Source organism: Rhopalosiphum padi, chromosome 3 (genome assembly GCF_020882245.1).
Source record: "Rhopalosiphum padi isolate XX-2018 chromosome 3, ASM2088224v1, whole genome shotgun sequence".
Taxonomy (NCBI): domain Eukaryota; kingdom Metazoa; phylum Arthropoda; class Insecta; order Hemiptera; family Aphididae; genus Rhopalosiphum; species Rhopalosiphum padi.
The window spans coordinates 20,443,371-20,462,221 of NC_083599.1; the positions used below are offsets into that span (position 1 = coordinate 20,443,371).

General features: G+C 27.8%; 1 protein-coding gene across 2 annotated transcripts in view; it reads left to right on the forward strand.

The window, feature by feature from the left end:
- LOC132924415 (lutropin-choriogonadotropic hormone receptor-like) overlaps positions 1 to 18,851 on the forward strand; it is a 64,269-nt gene that overhangs the window by 25,494 nt on the left and 19,924 nt on the right. For both annotated transcript variants that reach the window (XM_060988709.1, XM_060988710.1), the window contains exons 12-15: positions 593 to 783; positions 1,811 to 2,106; positions 3,965 to 4,190; positions 9,283 to 9,666. In XM_060988709.1, coding sequence (XP_060844692.1) covers positions 593 to 783; positions 1,811 to 2,106; positions 3,965 to 4,190; positions 9,283 to 9,666 — 1,097 coding nt within the window. The remainder of the gene's footprint in view (positions 1 to 592; positions 784 to 1,810; positions 2,107 to 3,964; positions 4,191 to 9,282; positions 9,667 to 18,851) is intronic.

Here is an 18,851-nt window from a genome sequence, read left to right on the forward strand (position 1 = left end):
ATTTATTTGTATTTATTCAAACACAAAATCGTTTACACGAAGGTATTTGAAACATTGCTCATTATAAAATTGGGTAATAGATATTATTATCCAATCGCATTTTGTCCATAAAATATGCGTTCGTTACTGTTTATATAATAAAAAAGCTCGTGAATTAATTAAAAATTAAAAAAAAATATCGAATTTATAGTTTAATATCATGATACAAAATTATGATTTGATACATATGTCACATAATACGCGTGATACATATTACGCGAAGTACCTACGAATACGAAACAATATTTGGAGTTAAATTCATCGCATAGTCTAGCTTTTTGAGTCAATTATACTTTGTAGACAATTGAAAATTAAATAATCCTATTTCAGAAAAATAAAATCATCTAATTAATAACAACATAAATATAAATCGTATGTTTGATGTTTGAAATAATAAATATCAATTTTTATGTGTACCTATATCCATTTATTTTTGAAAATGGTTGGGGGTCATAACGGATTTGTTATAGTTTTAAGATAAATCTATCATAATTTCTTTCTTTTTTTTTTTAACTATTGTATTTCCTAGTAAAATGTTTGTTACATATTATAGGAAGGTTCACAAACTCCAAGCGAATGTATTCAAACGAAAAAAAATTACAACTTTCATGTGGTGTCCAATGATTTCATAGAAAACGGTTATATAGACTATGCAAACGATAGCGAAGAACAGTTTTTTAACGAGCCGGCCATAACAAATAGTACCCAGGACATTATATGTGGCAATATTACTCCACCTACCACGTAAGTAGCACCGTAGTATATATAGTATTTTCATAGTTTCTCTATCTATTGAACTATTACAACAGTTTAAACAAAAAAAAGTGTGTGATTTTGTTAACCATTTATCGAGTTGTGACATTTTTATATCAAATTTACGTACTGAATAACAATGCACCATGAATTCAAATTACAATTTAATTTATGTATTATATACCAGGATTTTAAAACACATGCGTTATTTTTATTATTTGTATATTGTTAAGGTAAATATATTATCAATCTCTATGCTATGCAGTTATAACATAGTATGTTCAGACTAAAACAATTGTTAAAAATTATTATTATAATTACGACGCTAATATTCTATCAAGTTGTAATAGTTTAAGACCGCTATACAATTATTTATGTAATAGTTATGCGATAAGAAATAAAGCTTGGAAAAAAATAGATTTATTATTTTATAGGTCACATAGTATTTGCGTTTCAATGAAATAGAGATAAAACATTTGACAAAGATACGTGTAGGTGCGGACGTTTGGAAGTTGTAGACGATTAAAATAATGTTATTTTTATTGTCCATGACATTATGTTATTTACATTTTAAATTAAAGTTATTCAAGTCTATTATTGTGGTTAAGTTGGGTTAGACCCGAAATAAATCGTTCACGACAACAATTACATTAATTTTGCGCATCATCCATTTTAAACTGTATTTTTAAATAGTGATATACGTGTAAAGGTAATAAATATCTTTACTTAAGCAAGTCCGAATAAAAGTTTCAAATGTATTGTTAATAATAATAAAAACGTATACTTGATTACATCTAACATCTATAAAATAAATGTCGAACTTGATTTTGTTTTTAATATTTAAAATAATAATGAAAAACACGAATATACATGAACCCCACGAAATGTAATCTAAAATGCTAATGCACTGTTCATATGAACATGATCGGACATGACCGGACACATTGTGTTGAAGAAAATCCAACTTTCGTCACCGACTTCAAACTCCGACTATAGAGTTACGTACGTTCTGTTTTAGGAGATCCGACGTCAAATGTTGGCCACAACCGAACGCCTTGAATCCATGCGAAGATATAATGGGTTTCTATTGGCTTAGAGTGTGCGTTTGGCTGGTGGGAATCGCAGCGTTACTGGCAAACGTTGTTGTAATGTTGGTGGTTTTCCGTAAAAAGTTTAATTATTCCGTGCCCAGATTCCTGATGAGTAATTTGGCTTTCGCCGACTTCTGTACGGCCATTTATTTGTTGCTATTGGCTTACGAGGATTTGGTGTCCAGTGAAAAGTATTTCAACTACGCTTACACATGGCAAAACGGTAATTATCGCGTGTCAAACACTTGTTATTTAACCGCGAACAGCGGAACAGTGCGAATAATATTTACGTCATGTGGCGAATCCGAGTACTCATACCGGCTTATAGATATAGTAAATTTTCTTTATGATATTTTTATTATTTTATGCATGTATAATGTATATATATATATATATATTAATCGTAAAGCCCCTATTTATTATTTACGTCATATGAATACATGTATAGTAAATAGTAGAGCGAACACGGGGGTAGGATAGTCTCTTCGTTCGCATTTATGAAAAAATAATCTCTTCACGTGTTTTTAGATACTCCACTGTTTTCGATGAGCCACAAAGGAGAATGCGGTTTAGTATTAAATTTGTTAGTGATTTTTTTTTTTCGAAAACAGATTTCCATTAGTTTTCTTTACGTATGTATACATATAATACGTTATTTTTCGAAGCGCTTATAAATAGAAATTCTGCTTATTTTCAGTCTTTTGACATTTTTACCAAGTATAATACTACCATACATACATCTTACATACAAATGTCAAGTCATAATTCTTAAAATTACAGATTAAATCTAAAAATAATGTTTTCATGAAGAGTTAGTACATATTTTATAGTTAAAAAATAAACGTTATCCAAATATTTCATCGAATAATTATTGAAAATGTTGTTTCGTGAAATAAAGTTATCATAGATGTACATTTTGATTATTTCGTCTCCTTTCGACTAAAACGATTTTTGTGTTTGATTGAAATATTTGGATTTTTCCACGATAACGCTAAAATATTTTCAACTATTATAGTTATACATTTTCGGTTCCAAATTTAAAGTTTATATTTTATAAGTATTCCTAGTATTTAAATCGAACTCTGCATGTTATATAGGTAATATGTATGTAAAAACGACTATGGAAAATAATTCATGATTTTTTTAAAAACACTTAATAAATGTTTATGGCTTATGTCTAATTATTACAATATTAAACTGCTTGTTATTGCTGAATGACTAAATATGCCTATAGGAGTTACGTTATAATGCAGCATTCGAAGAATATAGTGTTCAAGAATAAATTATTATTTATGATATTAAACTATTCATGCGAATCTAATAAAGTTTTTATTAGTACTATTTATTCGAATTTTCATCAGCTATTTTACTATATATTTTAGTTTATTATATTAATTTTAAATATTATGTATATCTAATAATTATTTTTAGTCACTATGATGTAGTAATGTAATACAGCGTTTGATTATGGGTATATATTTTTTTGCTGAAAATCGCATGCAACAATAGATTAAACTTAGATAATAATTATTATAATTCATAATTTAACCCAATTAAAAAAGTAATAACCTATTTCAATCAAAATACTTTTGGGTCAACTGTAATAAAATAAATTATTAAAGACATTATGTTCACATTGATAATCAACCATGTGTATAATATGGCTATTGGCTATATAATATGGACCATCTTTAATGTCATTTTCTATTATGACAATTATAATAATTGGTCAAATTACGCATAATATTATGTGATATATTTATTATAAATATCTACTAAAATTTGAATTTTTGAGTAATTTCAAAAGTTATTATGTGCGATAAATAATAGTATTATAATAATTGGACTAAGAAACGCGTATTGGCTCATTAATTAAAAAAAAAAAATTATTATTATTATTATAATAAATAATAACAACAATAACGATTAAATATTTAATGGCAATGGAGCCATTATTACATATAATAGTGTAATGTACACAGAATATTATTATTGAGTATTATTCACTATGTATAATTTAATTATATTATATATCCATTTAGTTATACCAAATTGTTAAGGTTGTGATTTTTTTAACACAGGCGTTGGATGCAAAATTGGAGGTTTCTTGACGGTATTTTCGTCTCAACTGTCAGTTTTTGCGTTATGCTTGTTAACGATTGAACGGTGGTACTCAATACGCAGGGCACTGTACACAAACAAAATGACGTTCGCTTCAACCGTGAGAATTATGGCTTTTGGTTGGGTTTATTCAATTGTAATGGCGACCATGCCGTTATTGGGCATTTCGAGTTATTCTACTACCAGGTAAACATAAAGCGTTATATCTAACGTTAATTATAAATAAATATATTGTTATAGATAGTATGAGTGAGCAAATACGTTTGAGATTTCGAATAAAATAATATAATATGAGTCTTAGAATACTGTATGAATAATCATATATGCCCGATACGGGTGCGTATTAATAGGAGCAAAACACTATTATTATTTAACTAAATCGATCGTGTTACAAGACATCGTTTTAAAAATGTTATAACAGTATTTCACGTACACTGTACATGTATAGTTATATATTCTATATATAAGTAAATGCAAACAGTTTTAGTAACGCTATCCTTTTAAACATGCTAATATTATATTACGATAAATTCGTGAAAGTAGTATATTAAATATCATATAACTGACAAAACCTCCCAAAACACCTAAATTAAAATAATAAATATTTAAAATCGGCTTGTTTTCAATTTTCAAAAGGATTATAACATTATAATTTATTCAAAATTAATTTTAAAATGTAATTTTCAAAACGTGATTTGAATACGAAAATTATGACTTGTGCCATTGGGTTTGACGTCAAAGGAAATTCGAGCGATCATATAAAGTTTGACATATTCTTAAATGTTGGGTCAATTTACGTTGCAGTATATTACACCTATACAATCTAAAATATGTAATAGTTTCGTAATGCTGTCAAACATTTATTATTTTTTGGATTATTTAAAGGAAATAAAAACAAATTTTAAATTTAAAAATTTAAGAATAAAAAAAGTGGGCAAGTGGGTATCGCTCTGCTGTATAGTAGAGCTGGAGAGTAGGTCACTATAATGGATGTGTTAAATTTGAATGCAACGACTGATATCATTGTATACGAAAAACGATTCTGAACGGAGATGATTTGTCAGTCAATGATAATTAGTTGGATATATTATATTATTATTACTTATATTTAAATTGTAATATATCGTTATTTTAAATATTTAATTTCGTAAAAATAAAATTTCATACGCTCATAAAATGTTTTCTATATTGACGCTGGAATTTTTTTACAATTACTTAAAGGAAAATGTATAAATAACCTTGTATTGGATTTTTGAACCTTAAGTATAAATCACAAAAATTTTATGAATTTTCAACTTCAAAATTCTTTGCAAATTTTCGTGATTTTGATATATTTTGTAAACATTGGAACTTTAAATGCTTATAAACATAAACATTTTTGCGAATTTAATTTGATGTACCTTAGCCCTTATGTTCTTATAGCAACGAACGATAACTTTATTTTTACACTTTTTTTTGTAGTTTTATACTTCCAAAATGGTTTATATGAATTAACATTAAAATTAAAAAAAAAAATAAGAATGCGCTTTGACTTTATTTGTTATTAAACGAAAACATTTTTATGTAGATCAACTTAAGATTATGTTAAGTTCAAATATTTAATTAGATTCAAACTTTAATTGTTTACTGATCATTGACGTTAATTATTCAAAAAATATCAAATATTTTAAAAAGGAACATTTTTTGCGTGTTGGCTAAATGAAAATAACGAGTCAGAGAACAAAGCACTAAATAATTTATTAAATTTATAAAAACTATCGTGTTTGAAATTTTGTAATAATAAGTATTAATTGTTAATTAAACATCTAAAAAATCAGTATAAACGTTTATTTATTGTAAAATACAAACTTTTTTTTATAGGTACAATAAAAAGCTTTGTGATAATAAACTGTATAATAGCTACATAAGTAATTTTTGACACCGTACCGATGTTATAGTATAATGGTAAATTCCAAAAAAAAAAAAATGTTTATAAATGAAACTATGAAAATGAAAATCATAAGTCGACTTGCATATTTAATAAAATAATAATCACTCCAAAAACCGAAGTGTTTATATAATGTGTCCTCGTCTGCGAGCATGTACAGCACTTTGCAGTTATACCTATTGGAATTCGTATCCGGTACGTACCCCATATGGCATATACCTAATACCTTAGTGTCAAAATCAAATAATATTACATTGTTCGAATTCGGTTTTATGCGAATAATAGTTATATTTATATATTTAATAAATTTAAAGGCACTATATAATGTTTACTATAAGTACTACGACAGTAATTTCAGAGCCGAACCTTAATATTATATTGTTATTATATGCGCTTTAAGCCCAAATCCGTCATCGATCACATATACGTAACAATAACATTAACAACATCAACAACAATAATATTGCCAGTATACGTAGCTTACGATGAAACAACGATGTATTAGGTATTTTACAACTAGGCTGTAGTACGAACGGTGAAATAATAATATCACTTCGAGTATCTGTGTACTATATACTTAATATAATATACGTATGGTTGTAAAGATAGGTGCGCCCACAAGTATATAACACTATAATAGTAGGTACATCGCATATATAAATATTATAGGTATACTTATACATACCTACTTGAACGTATAAATATTTAATATATTTATAGGCAGTCCGTAATAGTGTATTGTTGACGGTATTAGTGGAATTCGTCGACAGTGATTTTTGCGGGTTAATTGAAAGGGTTGTTGGAGTTTAGAGCGGTTTGGGATTGAAAACGGTTAGTTTTCCGGAAAAAACCGCGTCGGTGGTCAAATGTTTGCGGTCCAACCAAATGGTCTGTGGTGTAGGAGTGCTTGTGTATATCCTTAATATATATTATATATAAAGGTATACTACGATAATATAATGTTGTTGTTGTTATTGTTGTTATTATTGCTACTGCTGTTGCAAGGGTATTAATTATTATCATATGGCTATGAATACGAGAGGACTTATCGATTCTAATCGAATCCATAATTATTTTAGTGAGGAATGAAAACAAATTTTAAATGTTTGAGTGGAAAGCGTCCCCTTGGTTGTGCAAGTACAGATAGTTTTAATATAATCTATCCATTTTGTCACTTGTCGTAGTATTTTTTATTCTCCTAACAAAAAATAAGTTTATAATCCGAATAATTTTAGACACGCATTAATTGAATAATATAATTTACTGCTTCTCTTCGTGACGGAATTGATATACATTTTTGCTTTTCCTCGAATGTCATACACAGCTCTTTTTTTAGTTTGGTTATACATTATTTGTCTATCAATCAATTTTTCATTAAATTTTGCATGATTATGTTTACTAAAATTTTACAGAATTACATTATTGGGGAATCAAGTGAAAAAACCACTTACATGGAGATGGGAATAATAAATTCATTGAAATTGAAGCTAATTTAAAGCCGCTTTTATAAAAATGTATTTTGCTTTTCATTCAAAATAATATTATAATACTTGATTTTACTTTCGTATCTGTGTGTTCAGTGTTCACGTATTCGACCCAACTGTTATGTATATGCCACCGAGCCTATATTTATCATTCGGTATCCACTCCGTAGCACGACCATTGACCAGCATTGACAAAAATACTTTACCGTAGAGTATTGAACGCCGTGTTCAAGGTCGTCATCAATCAATAACCTTACAAACATTCAAATATCTTATCCACGGGCCAATTCAAACATATTACAGAAAACACACCGTACGGTTTTCATCGCCTAAAATTAATCTGTAACTATGGGTGAGAGGAGGTGAGGTGACTGCAGCCCATTCTGAAATTTCGGGAAAATCTAAAAATGCTTTCTGTGTATTTTATGTATTCCTTTAACGTATTATGAGTAGGTATGTAGTACGTTAATATTATACTAAAAATATAATTTGTATGATATTTGCTGAAAAAGGTTAAAATGTTATATACTCACAGAGTCACAGTATAATATGACAAATTATGAGGGATCATAGTTAAATCTACCCTATATAATAAATTAACAAATCCCCTCTTCCTCAAAAAAAAATTTAAATCCTGGTTACAGTGGCGTTACACCGTTGTCTGGTGCAAAATTTAATGCTATATTATTGTATAGTGGTTGTATTATAGTTGTAGATCTGGACATGCAATAATCACTAATTTGTGTTTATAATTTTCACACGTCACATACTACACACACACACACACACACACACACACCAGTTATACTAACGGATTTAAACAGCATGTTTTTAAAATAGGTAACAGCTCTATTATACGGTAGGTGTCGAGTGTATATCGTCATTGAAAAGTAAATAACTATAATGTGAATGTTAAATTTGAATTCAACGGTATTAATAATTACCCATATTTTTTGACAGATACCTGTACTTTTATTGCTATATATTAATTTATTTTACTAGTAATAATATAATGAGTTGAATTTATTGTTGTCGAAAACATTGCGTTTATAAATGCCAATGTATATAAAAATAAACCTTGCGTTTTATGTTCAATCCTTTTAGATATATAAATTGAACATTTTATGTATTTTTAATTACAGAACTATTTGTTAATTTATTTGATTTTATCGAATTTTACCAACATTTTAATTTAAAGTTCCTATGTATTCTTAATATTTTTAAACGGCTGTAATAAAAACTGAGGAAATTCGTATTAAAATTTCCAACTCAGCGAAAAAATTAAAATAAACATATTATACCTATAGACATATTTTTACAAATTTCAAATGTTTATAAATAGCTCTAAAAAAGAATAATAATTATCAAACCATGTATAGGAAATGATAATTTAAACATTCAGCAACATTTCAAATATCTAAAGTTATTTATTTTTAGTTAGAGCAAAAAAAAAATATAGTTTTTTTTTAAATACTTTTATTTGTTTATACACACACACACACACACACACACACACACACATTACATCATTCCTCTCAAAATCCAAAATTTTATAAACCATCAGTCGCATTGTGCATCGTATACAATGCGCAGTGACTACGAACCAGAAAAATATCGATGACCGTTGGGGTGCCCTACCCCCGGGTGGATGAGTGGATTACGACTGTTGATTATAATTTTTCTGTCGCCATCATATTAATATACCCATTATATTATCGTACCCAATAATATTCAAGTATACCGACTATGGGTTACTATAATAATATGTATATAATATAGAACAAAATATAATCATCATCATCAACATCAGCATAATAATATATATTCCGTTGTCGTTTTTATAATATTTTGATTTTCTCGCGCACAGCATCTGCCTGCCGATGGACACTGCGCGCGCGAGTGGCATGTGTTACGTGTTCACGCTGCTGACGTTTGCCGCGGCCGCGTTCCTGCTGATGCTGTTCTGTTACGTGCAGATCTACACGTCGCTGAGCTACGAGACCCGACACGCGGCCAAGGGCGAGGCGTCTGTGGCCCGCAAGATATCCGTGCTAATCGGCACAAACTTCGCGTGCACCGCGCCCGTCATCTTCTTCGGCTTCACCGCGCTACTCGGCTACCCGCTCATCGACGTCACCAAGTCGAAAATACTACTCGTCTTCTTCTATCCCATCAACTCGTGCGCCAACCCGTTCCTCTACACCATACTCACGGCCAGTTTCAGACGCGAAGCCTTCTCCACCGTCACCAAGTGAGCATGACCGTTATGATATTACGTACCTATACTATATTGTGTATATATACCTATAATTATTATTGCGTATAGGTACGTTCGGTATTTCCCTATATGTGTGCTTACTTTTATTAACTATACTAATAGTACTATTTACGGGGCTATCCAAAACGATTCATCTAGTCGCGAAAGCTTATACGTTTTTTAGTTTTTAGGTTTACGGCTAGGTATATTATAAAAGGCAACAATATATTTCGATTCAATCGAATTAGTGCATAATATAATATTATGCTACATAATATTTAATGTTCTATGATGCGTCACTTATCTTTTGGTCGGACGAAAAACTCAGTCAGCATTTCGTGATATGCATATTCGTTGTAATTTCTAGTCACATAGTGACTGTGGTAGTGTGGTAGAAGAAAGTGGTTGTTATCAGGTGACCTATATAGGGAGCCAGGGTACAAAGCGTCGGATGATTCATTTTGAATATCCCTGTATTTATGCATATGTATAAATATAAAAATGTACTCTTCAGCAGACCGTCGAGAGTATAGTATTCGAAATATTTTTTGAAAATATACTGTTTCCTAAATTAACGCAGTTATGTATTATATACACAATATACAATGTAATATTTTAATATTGGGTGTGATTTCAAATTTTCTCCAAATAATACACAAAACAAAAACAATTTTAAAAGTATTTAGAATACGTTTGTAGTATTTTAAATACTTTATTCTAAATGCTATTTTCATAAAATATTTCAATACATATTCGGAATACTGGGTTTCATAATATTTTGGTATTTATTCCAAATTCTTTTTAAAAGTATTCTACCATTTTTAACATGCCCGTTAGCAGTAGCGTCTATTAAGTAACCGTTAAGAGTGTTTCCCAGAAAAAAAACAAATAACGACTGAATTAGTAATCAATAATCATACATAACCATTTTTTTCATTTTAAATAACCCAGATTATAGATATCCTAGTCTTTTTATAATTAAGGTTAATGGCATTTTTAGAAAAATTAAGATTTTAAATCTTCAATACCTATATTTTGAAAAAATAACTACTTACAAGTGCATCATATCAGTATTATTACTTGTTATTGTTAAGTAATCACATATTCCTACAAAGAAAATTAGTTTTTCATTAAAAATACCACTCTTAGCAAAGACATAGTTAAGAAACCCAATTTATACATGATATATATGGATGATAACATTTATTGCAATATTACAGCTTTTTATTTTTTTTCATATCATAAAAACAAAAGACTTTTATTTAAGTTTAAAAAACATAAAAATATTTACTTCAAAGATTGAATTTTATACCTAAATCTAAAAAATCAAAATATTATTTTGAAATAATTAAAAATATACTAACTTATAAATATGTACATATTAATATACTATACGTGTAATAAACACGTATAGGTTAGGTTGACATTGACGTCAAATGCAAATTTTATAGTTCGCGCCATGTAGACTATATTAATCAACAGTCAACACTTGACAGTCAATAAATTATGTATGGAAATGTTTAATGAATTTAAGAATATATAGTAGTTAAATTCTGTTTTAAAAGCTATAATGTTGGTCAAACGCATAACTACGCCCTATGCCCCTATCCAAATGGCATCAGTGCTTATTAGTATTTTAATTACTATTACTTATATTATAGGCTGTTTGCTTAGTCGTTATTGACCTCCCACTGGCCACTATGTACGACGTATCAACATTATACTCTCACTTTCTCTGGGTCGTATTTTTTGAAGTTTTCATGTATAACAACAATTAAATCTTGTCGCTTAACCCGCCATCCACAAATAAGTTTTTACTGGTATTATAGTTTTTACCTGTGTGACTATGTATAATATTGTGATTCTTTTATAATTTTTTACATTCATGGGACTTATAATATAAAATAATATAATAATTCTTAAACATACTTAAAAACTTAATAACATGATATGTATTATACATTTATACTAAAAAAAAAAAAACTAAGATATGAACGATTGTTAATAAAAGCTTTTTTTCGATGCTGAAAACTGCAACGAATTATTTTATACCATCGTCAAATAAGTCCCTGCAGTGTTGCGTTTGGGGATTTGTAAATATGAAGCAAAACAAATAAAATTATAAAAATTGACATTAACAATAAATTGTTTACCTTTACATATTTAGATAGTCGTAAATCCGTTATTATTTCGCTCTTTTATTTGTCGTCTTTTTCGAAAACGGACAAAGCGGATGAAATCCACTTTTTTACTTACTCACGACAATCGGTAGCGTCGAGACAATTTAATTGTGTAGGTTTGTCGAACGCCGGAGCAGACATATTTATTCCAGTGCGTCGTTATAGTGTAAAAGTAGTATAATATTTATGTTGTGAATTATCTTTTGTCACCCAACATAATACGATGTATAAAATATTGGTGCATCCGAATTGCATGCTCTGTATTATTTTACTAAATAAAATAATTTAAATTACTTTTTTACTGATGGAACGGGCTTTTGTTACATTACAATAAAATATATAAATATCGGAGAAGGCGACACTGAATATTAAATATTAAATAAAATAACTGCAGTTTAGGGTATAATCAATTGAATATATTTTACATTTTTACATACTATTTCAAATAAATAATATTTTTGAAATTTGGTGAAGTTTTTTTGATATTTCTGGCATAGAATGTCATAACTTCAATAAAAAAAAACGATGTTATATACAATAATAATAATAATATTGTCTATATTGTCATATTCAACATCATTCTATAATGGAAATTTAGATTAGTATCTCTTAATTTATTTTATTGTCAGCAATGCTTTATACGCCAACTTTTCTATATATGTATAAATAATTCTATTATAAATTATACTATATAGTATAATTCTATTATACTATATAGTTTTTAAATTACGTCGTCACTTAAATTATAAATTTTTTGAATATTTTCCAACGTTTATTATTTAAATTTTAACTACGGATATATATATATCACATTATACTTGCTTTAAGGCAATGGCTAATTAAAAGATACTAGGACTTGGTGAATAAAATATACTATTTAGATAGGAATAGAAATTCCCACATTATTATAACTTTATAAGCATTGTAGAATTAGAAAATTCATCCCAAATAGATAGTGGAAATAAACTGTTAGACATCATATACATTTCTAAGAAGTATTCACAAAATGCATGTATACGATCATTGTTGGGTTGAATTCTATTTATATAAGCTTTTTTTTTTAAAGTCCAAAAAAAAGATTAAATTGTGCACAAAAGTGAATGATAAATAAGCTTGTGGGTACAAGTCATGCAATTCGGACAGACCCTTCTAAGAGATGACATGTGATTTTGACTATTTGTTTGGCATGTGATTCAGATGCAGCCATAAAACCATAAAACATGTACGATCGAATACTTTATACAATCGGAATTATCCTAATATCAGTTGGTAGGTATTTGTTTTCGTCATACTCGATCCGTCCGTTATGTTGCAAAAAAAAAGTCAAACCTGCAGGACCATAACACATATAGGTATATCGTGTTATACGTATGTGTATAGAAATCCGAATATACCTAGATATAATGATTTTATAAATATAATATATTCAAGTCGTATATTCGTGAATATATTATATATACTCGTTGTATTTATATTTGCGTAACTTTTGTCCGCCACAGCCCTGCCAATCCCAAAAAAGAAATAATGAATTTTTATTATGTATACATGTCATGTATGTATATTATACATACCCAAAGAATCCCGTAAGACGAATGGTCTTCAATCGTCTTGTCGCAATCCCACACCTATACACCTATATAATTTACACGCGAGCAGACTAAATCTATACGGCTCTTCCCTCGGGCGGTTATACGTAGTAAAATTTGTTGACGGCAAATAAACTATAAATTCAGGGTTTGGACGGTTTACAATAATTTTGTCACTGAAAAAAATCAGTGTGTGTGTCTGTAATAAAAAATAATAAAATATTCAAATTGATTTTTTGCTTTTCAAAGCACGGGTATAATATTATTTTATAACATTCGAGTTTCCAAAAATAACTTGACGGTAGGAAAATGTAAAAATTATTGAATCGCCGCCGTCTATTGCCCAGCAACCTTGAAATGAAAAATGTAAAATCTCTACCCCACCTACGTAATTCGTACGAAAAGGTCTTTTGAACAAAGTATCGGTGGGGCGTATATAATATTCCTAGTGGAGATTTTATACTGAGGACGCGTATGTATTACCGCTCAACCAAATTCTGACCATTTTGTTGACCAATAATTATTTACGCAAAATACAAACACACGTCGTTAGCGATCCTAATGTGGGGTACCTATATAATTTTATTGAAACCAGCAATAGAGCGTATTAGATAAAAAATTTAATTTTATGAAAAGTTATAGTTGCTCAACAGGAGGTTCTTCATTCTGTGAATCATATCTCTATTGTTCATACACGCATTATGTCATCATCGCATTCGTTTATGTTCGATATATTTATGAACAGAAGGTACATTAAAAATAAATTCTTAAACTAAAATCTTAAAAACTTTCATAATTCAACTCTTGATTATATATTATCATGATATGAAAACCGTCGAGCTTATAGTTTATTAAGTTTATTTGATTAGAAAAACACAATCAAACTTATTATAATATTCAATATGCGGGTCACAATAAAATAAAGAACATTTGAGATGCCTGCGCGTGACTTGTTTTTTTTTTGTTAAAAAATATGGCTTTATTGTATACTCACGTCATATTTTAGAGCAATCTGATTTCGAACTTTGATTTAAAAAATTCTTACTAAACCGAATAATATAGTTTTAAATATGACCAATTTTCACAATTTAAATTTTGAATGGAGCAATTAATGTATTTATTCTACAATGATTTTGTGCGTGTGTGTGTGCGCGCGCGCGCGCATGTATACGATATTTTGTTATTAAAATACTTCGATTTTCAACTTTTAAAGGCGTGTTATTGTATAGAAAATTGGATCTTGTTTGAATTTTTACGGTAAAACAAATTTTAACTAAATTGATTTCTTTATTACTTAAAATTTTTACCCAGGATTTAAATCATCATTTTTTATGTATGGTATAGCTTTCAATAGGTATATTTTGACTTTCTTAAAGTTATTTTTAGAAATGCCAAATTTTTTTGTATAAACGTCGATAAGAATTATTCATCAAGTCAAAATTCTTAAAAATTGCATTTAAGATTCCACATAAGTTTTCCTTAAATATCTAAAAAAACATTAAATTGTTTATATAATTGTTTTTATATAGGCATATATAATATATATTTGAAATGAACATTTTGACGAAATTCGTAAAAATAACAAACTATTTTATAGTTCAAATTCATAAAAATTTTTTGTTTTGTATCTAAGTTTTGAAAATGTAACACAAGATTTCTCATAAGTAGTTTAAACTGGAAACATAAAATGTGAAAAATGTAAATTATATAAATCAAATTTGAACGAAATTTCTTATTTAAACAATAAATAACAATGTTAATTTCTTTGTTATAATTTAAAAACATTATTCATGGTAACTTAAAGCTTTTACATTTATTATATTATTATTAATATTACTATGCACAATGACATTTTTAATTTATTTTACATTTTTACGGTATTATCAATTTATATTATGAATCTGTTTTACGGTACTTACAGAAAGATTTTATTAAATTTTGAGTTATATAAATTGATATAATATGGTAAAAATGTATATAATAATTAAATACTAATAATATGATAATTACAATATTTTTGGAAACAAAAATTATATCAGCCTACTGTAATTTAAAATCTAAAATAAATTACTTTAATTGCTATGTATGTTAAAAAAAACAATCATGAAATATAGTAAATTTATGTTATAGGCTGACCGCTCAGAATCATTTTTTGTATACAATAATATATCATATATCTATCATTGAATTAAAATTTAACAAACCCATTGACCCACTCGACACACAATGTACAGCAGAGCAGTATCCACTTGACTACTTTTTTTTTTTATTATTTTGTTTTAAGCAACTTAATCAAAAACCAAAGTCCAATGTACCCTGTAGAAAATTATCCTTTTTTAACAAAAAAAAAAAATAAATAAATAAATAACGAAATCAGACTATTTTCTTATTATGACACGTGATAGTAAACAATTTCTGTAAATCTTGTTTTGAGCAAAAAATCGTGTTCATTATTGGTCGGTGGTTTCGTTGACAGAATATGCTCATCTGCAGCGCGTGCGTAGATAGCCATGTATCCGTATTATTATACAACCGCATTCGCGTTAATTATACCATTTACGACCAACACAAAGACCACGAGCAGCGGCGATGACGAGATTGCATATTGTCCCTTATTAAATATACACGAAGAGGACCCTCAATTTTCTAATTAATTAATATTCTCGTTCTTCAAAACTGTACGCTAATATAGTATACATTTGCGAGCACGTGCATCATTCGTGGTATGTTTCCGCCATCTCATTTCGAGCGATTTAATGTTTTTTGTTTGATTTTAATTTCGCATCATCAATTATACCCGCCGCAACTGAACCGTCGCGACACCACCACTGCGACCGCCGCCACCAAAAATAAACGGAAATATGATAAACGCCATCGTTATGTTTTAATACGGTTGTCGATGGTGTCGACCGAAATCAAACCCCCTGCTCTCACATTTTACGGCTGAAGTACTATCTATTTTATCCTCCGTATGTCCTCGTTTGAATATTTTAATAGCCACGCGCGAGCACCAAACCGCAAAACGTTCAAAAAACGATGATAATATACACACCTTGGTATTATATATGTATTCAAGCTATAATTTATGTATAAGAGTAATATTTCAAAAACGTATTCGATTTCGTATATTCGTAGACCCGTTTCTCTATTGTTCATAAAACAATTCTACAATTATGTTTTGTGAGTTTATATATATATATATACAGTTTAGCAGTTCGTCTTAGGTTACTCGTGCACCACCATCATTTACAGTTCGCACAATTCTAAAATCGTCACGATCCGTGTTATTAAGTCCAAAATCTGTGAGATCTGCTTGATTTGTGCTTAGCTATTATACTAATACATTGCCGACAGCTTCTATGCATTTTATCAATTATTTTTCGTCGTTGATATACATACATAATATAGTGAATATATAAATGATCATTAGAGTTTGTCTTAAAAATTTCTATAATATATTCGAGTGAAAAATTATTAATTTATCGATTCATTGTCTATAGCGTTTTCAAAAATAATTGAGTTTTATAACAATACTACGAATATATGCATATATGCATATATTATATTCGTAATATTATTACAGGTAAAAATGTAATTTATATCTTCAATATCTTATGCATATTTTTCATTGATATATTTTAATTCACTTGCATAACTGTTAATATTTATTTAATTAAAACTTTATTTTGAAAATTATTAAAATTATCAGTCTATATTTTCCTTTTTGTTTTAGCGTACGAATGCATACATAAAGTTATGATTTTTTTAGTTTCATTACTACAACTTTGTTTGTAAATTATATTATTGGTATACGCTTCTAAGTAAAAAAAGATTTACATAAGTAAAGCAATATAGATATTATAAGATACCAATGTTTAATTTTTGCATTCAATACTTAATTTAAGTATTAAAAATTATAGCAAACATTGCTTGGAGATCATAAATAATAATTACAATAAAATTAATCTAATAAATAATAATACTATGGATATAATAATAGTTAATAGTAAAAATAAATATTATTATTTATACCTAGGTAATAATAATGATCTACTTTCTACATGACTACCTACATAAGTTATTGATAGGTTATTAATAAATGACAATTAATAGTCATACATTTGACTATGAATTATGATATTATTTGATTTATGAAATTTAAAATTCATATAATTCCTAGGTATTACGTGATTTAATTACAAAATTCAACACTTTTATGAATAATAACGATTTTAAATCATTATAATTCAAAAACCGTATGTCAACCTATGTTTTGTTTAGAGATTTAAAGATTGAATATTTCTGATTTTAAATTTATATATTTTAAGAAAATGTTATTTTTTGAAATTTCTTTTAAAAATATTTTATAAATTAAAGTTCTTATATTATAGATTTTTATAACTAATATTAGTCGTATAAAAATAATCAATACGTAATATAAATATAGTATTAATTATATCAACTATTATTGTCAGTAGTTAGAACGTAGAACTAGTTAATTTATAAACATTTAAACTCTAAATCCAATAGTGAATCGATTTTCACACCGAATTGGTGTTTCCGATTACGAACATAATGCAATATTTTTAATATTTTCCTTCAGATTTTGCATTTATTATCTATTTTGCGGATAATATATTTTTCGTCTTAATACGTTTCGGTATTACTTAAGGTCGTACGTAATAAATGCATGGAGTACGTGAAATATTCAAAATAGGTAAATAACTTATGGGAATTATGTTTGTTTTGTTTTTATTTAAAAAGTCTGGAAAATTATTAAATTTATCCAAAATAATGACTCAATTGTTACACGTATTAAGGTCACAAAACAATATTTTGGTTTCAGGCATTATTCTATACGCAGCATCCATTTTTATTTCATTACATGTTATAATTCATGTCTTTTGTTTGTTTTCGAAAATATTTTTCTCTATTCTACTTCTTTGGAAAGTTTTTCCCTTGCATTAAGCAAAAAATAAACAGTTTAAGAAAATCGACAACACACACATACACACACATACACAAAATCGCTGAGTCAGTAAATAAACTACCCACGAAAATATTTCTTTTGAAATCCTGGTCTAATTTTACGAAAATCAATTCAATACTTAAATGCAATTTATGTTTCAAATGTATTTTTTTTTAATGTTTTCAAGATTTAAACATTGTTTTTTGTAAAAACTTTAAATTGTCATAAAATTCAACAAAAATAAAGCATTGCTGATTTTTGTACTAAAAAAATCACTCGCCTTCGTATGATACTGTTGCACATATTTCATTAATTTAATAGTTAAAATAAAACTGTTCTAATTTATTTGTGTTTTAAACATTTGTAAATGTTGAGTTGATTCGTAAAAAAACAAAATTAACGATTGTATTTTTATCGGTTTTAGAAAATTATTATTAAAGTTTA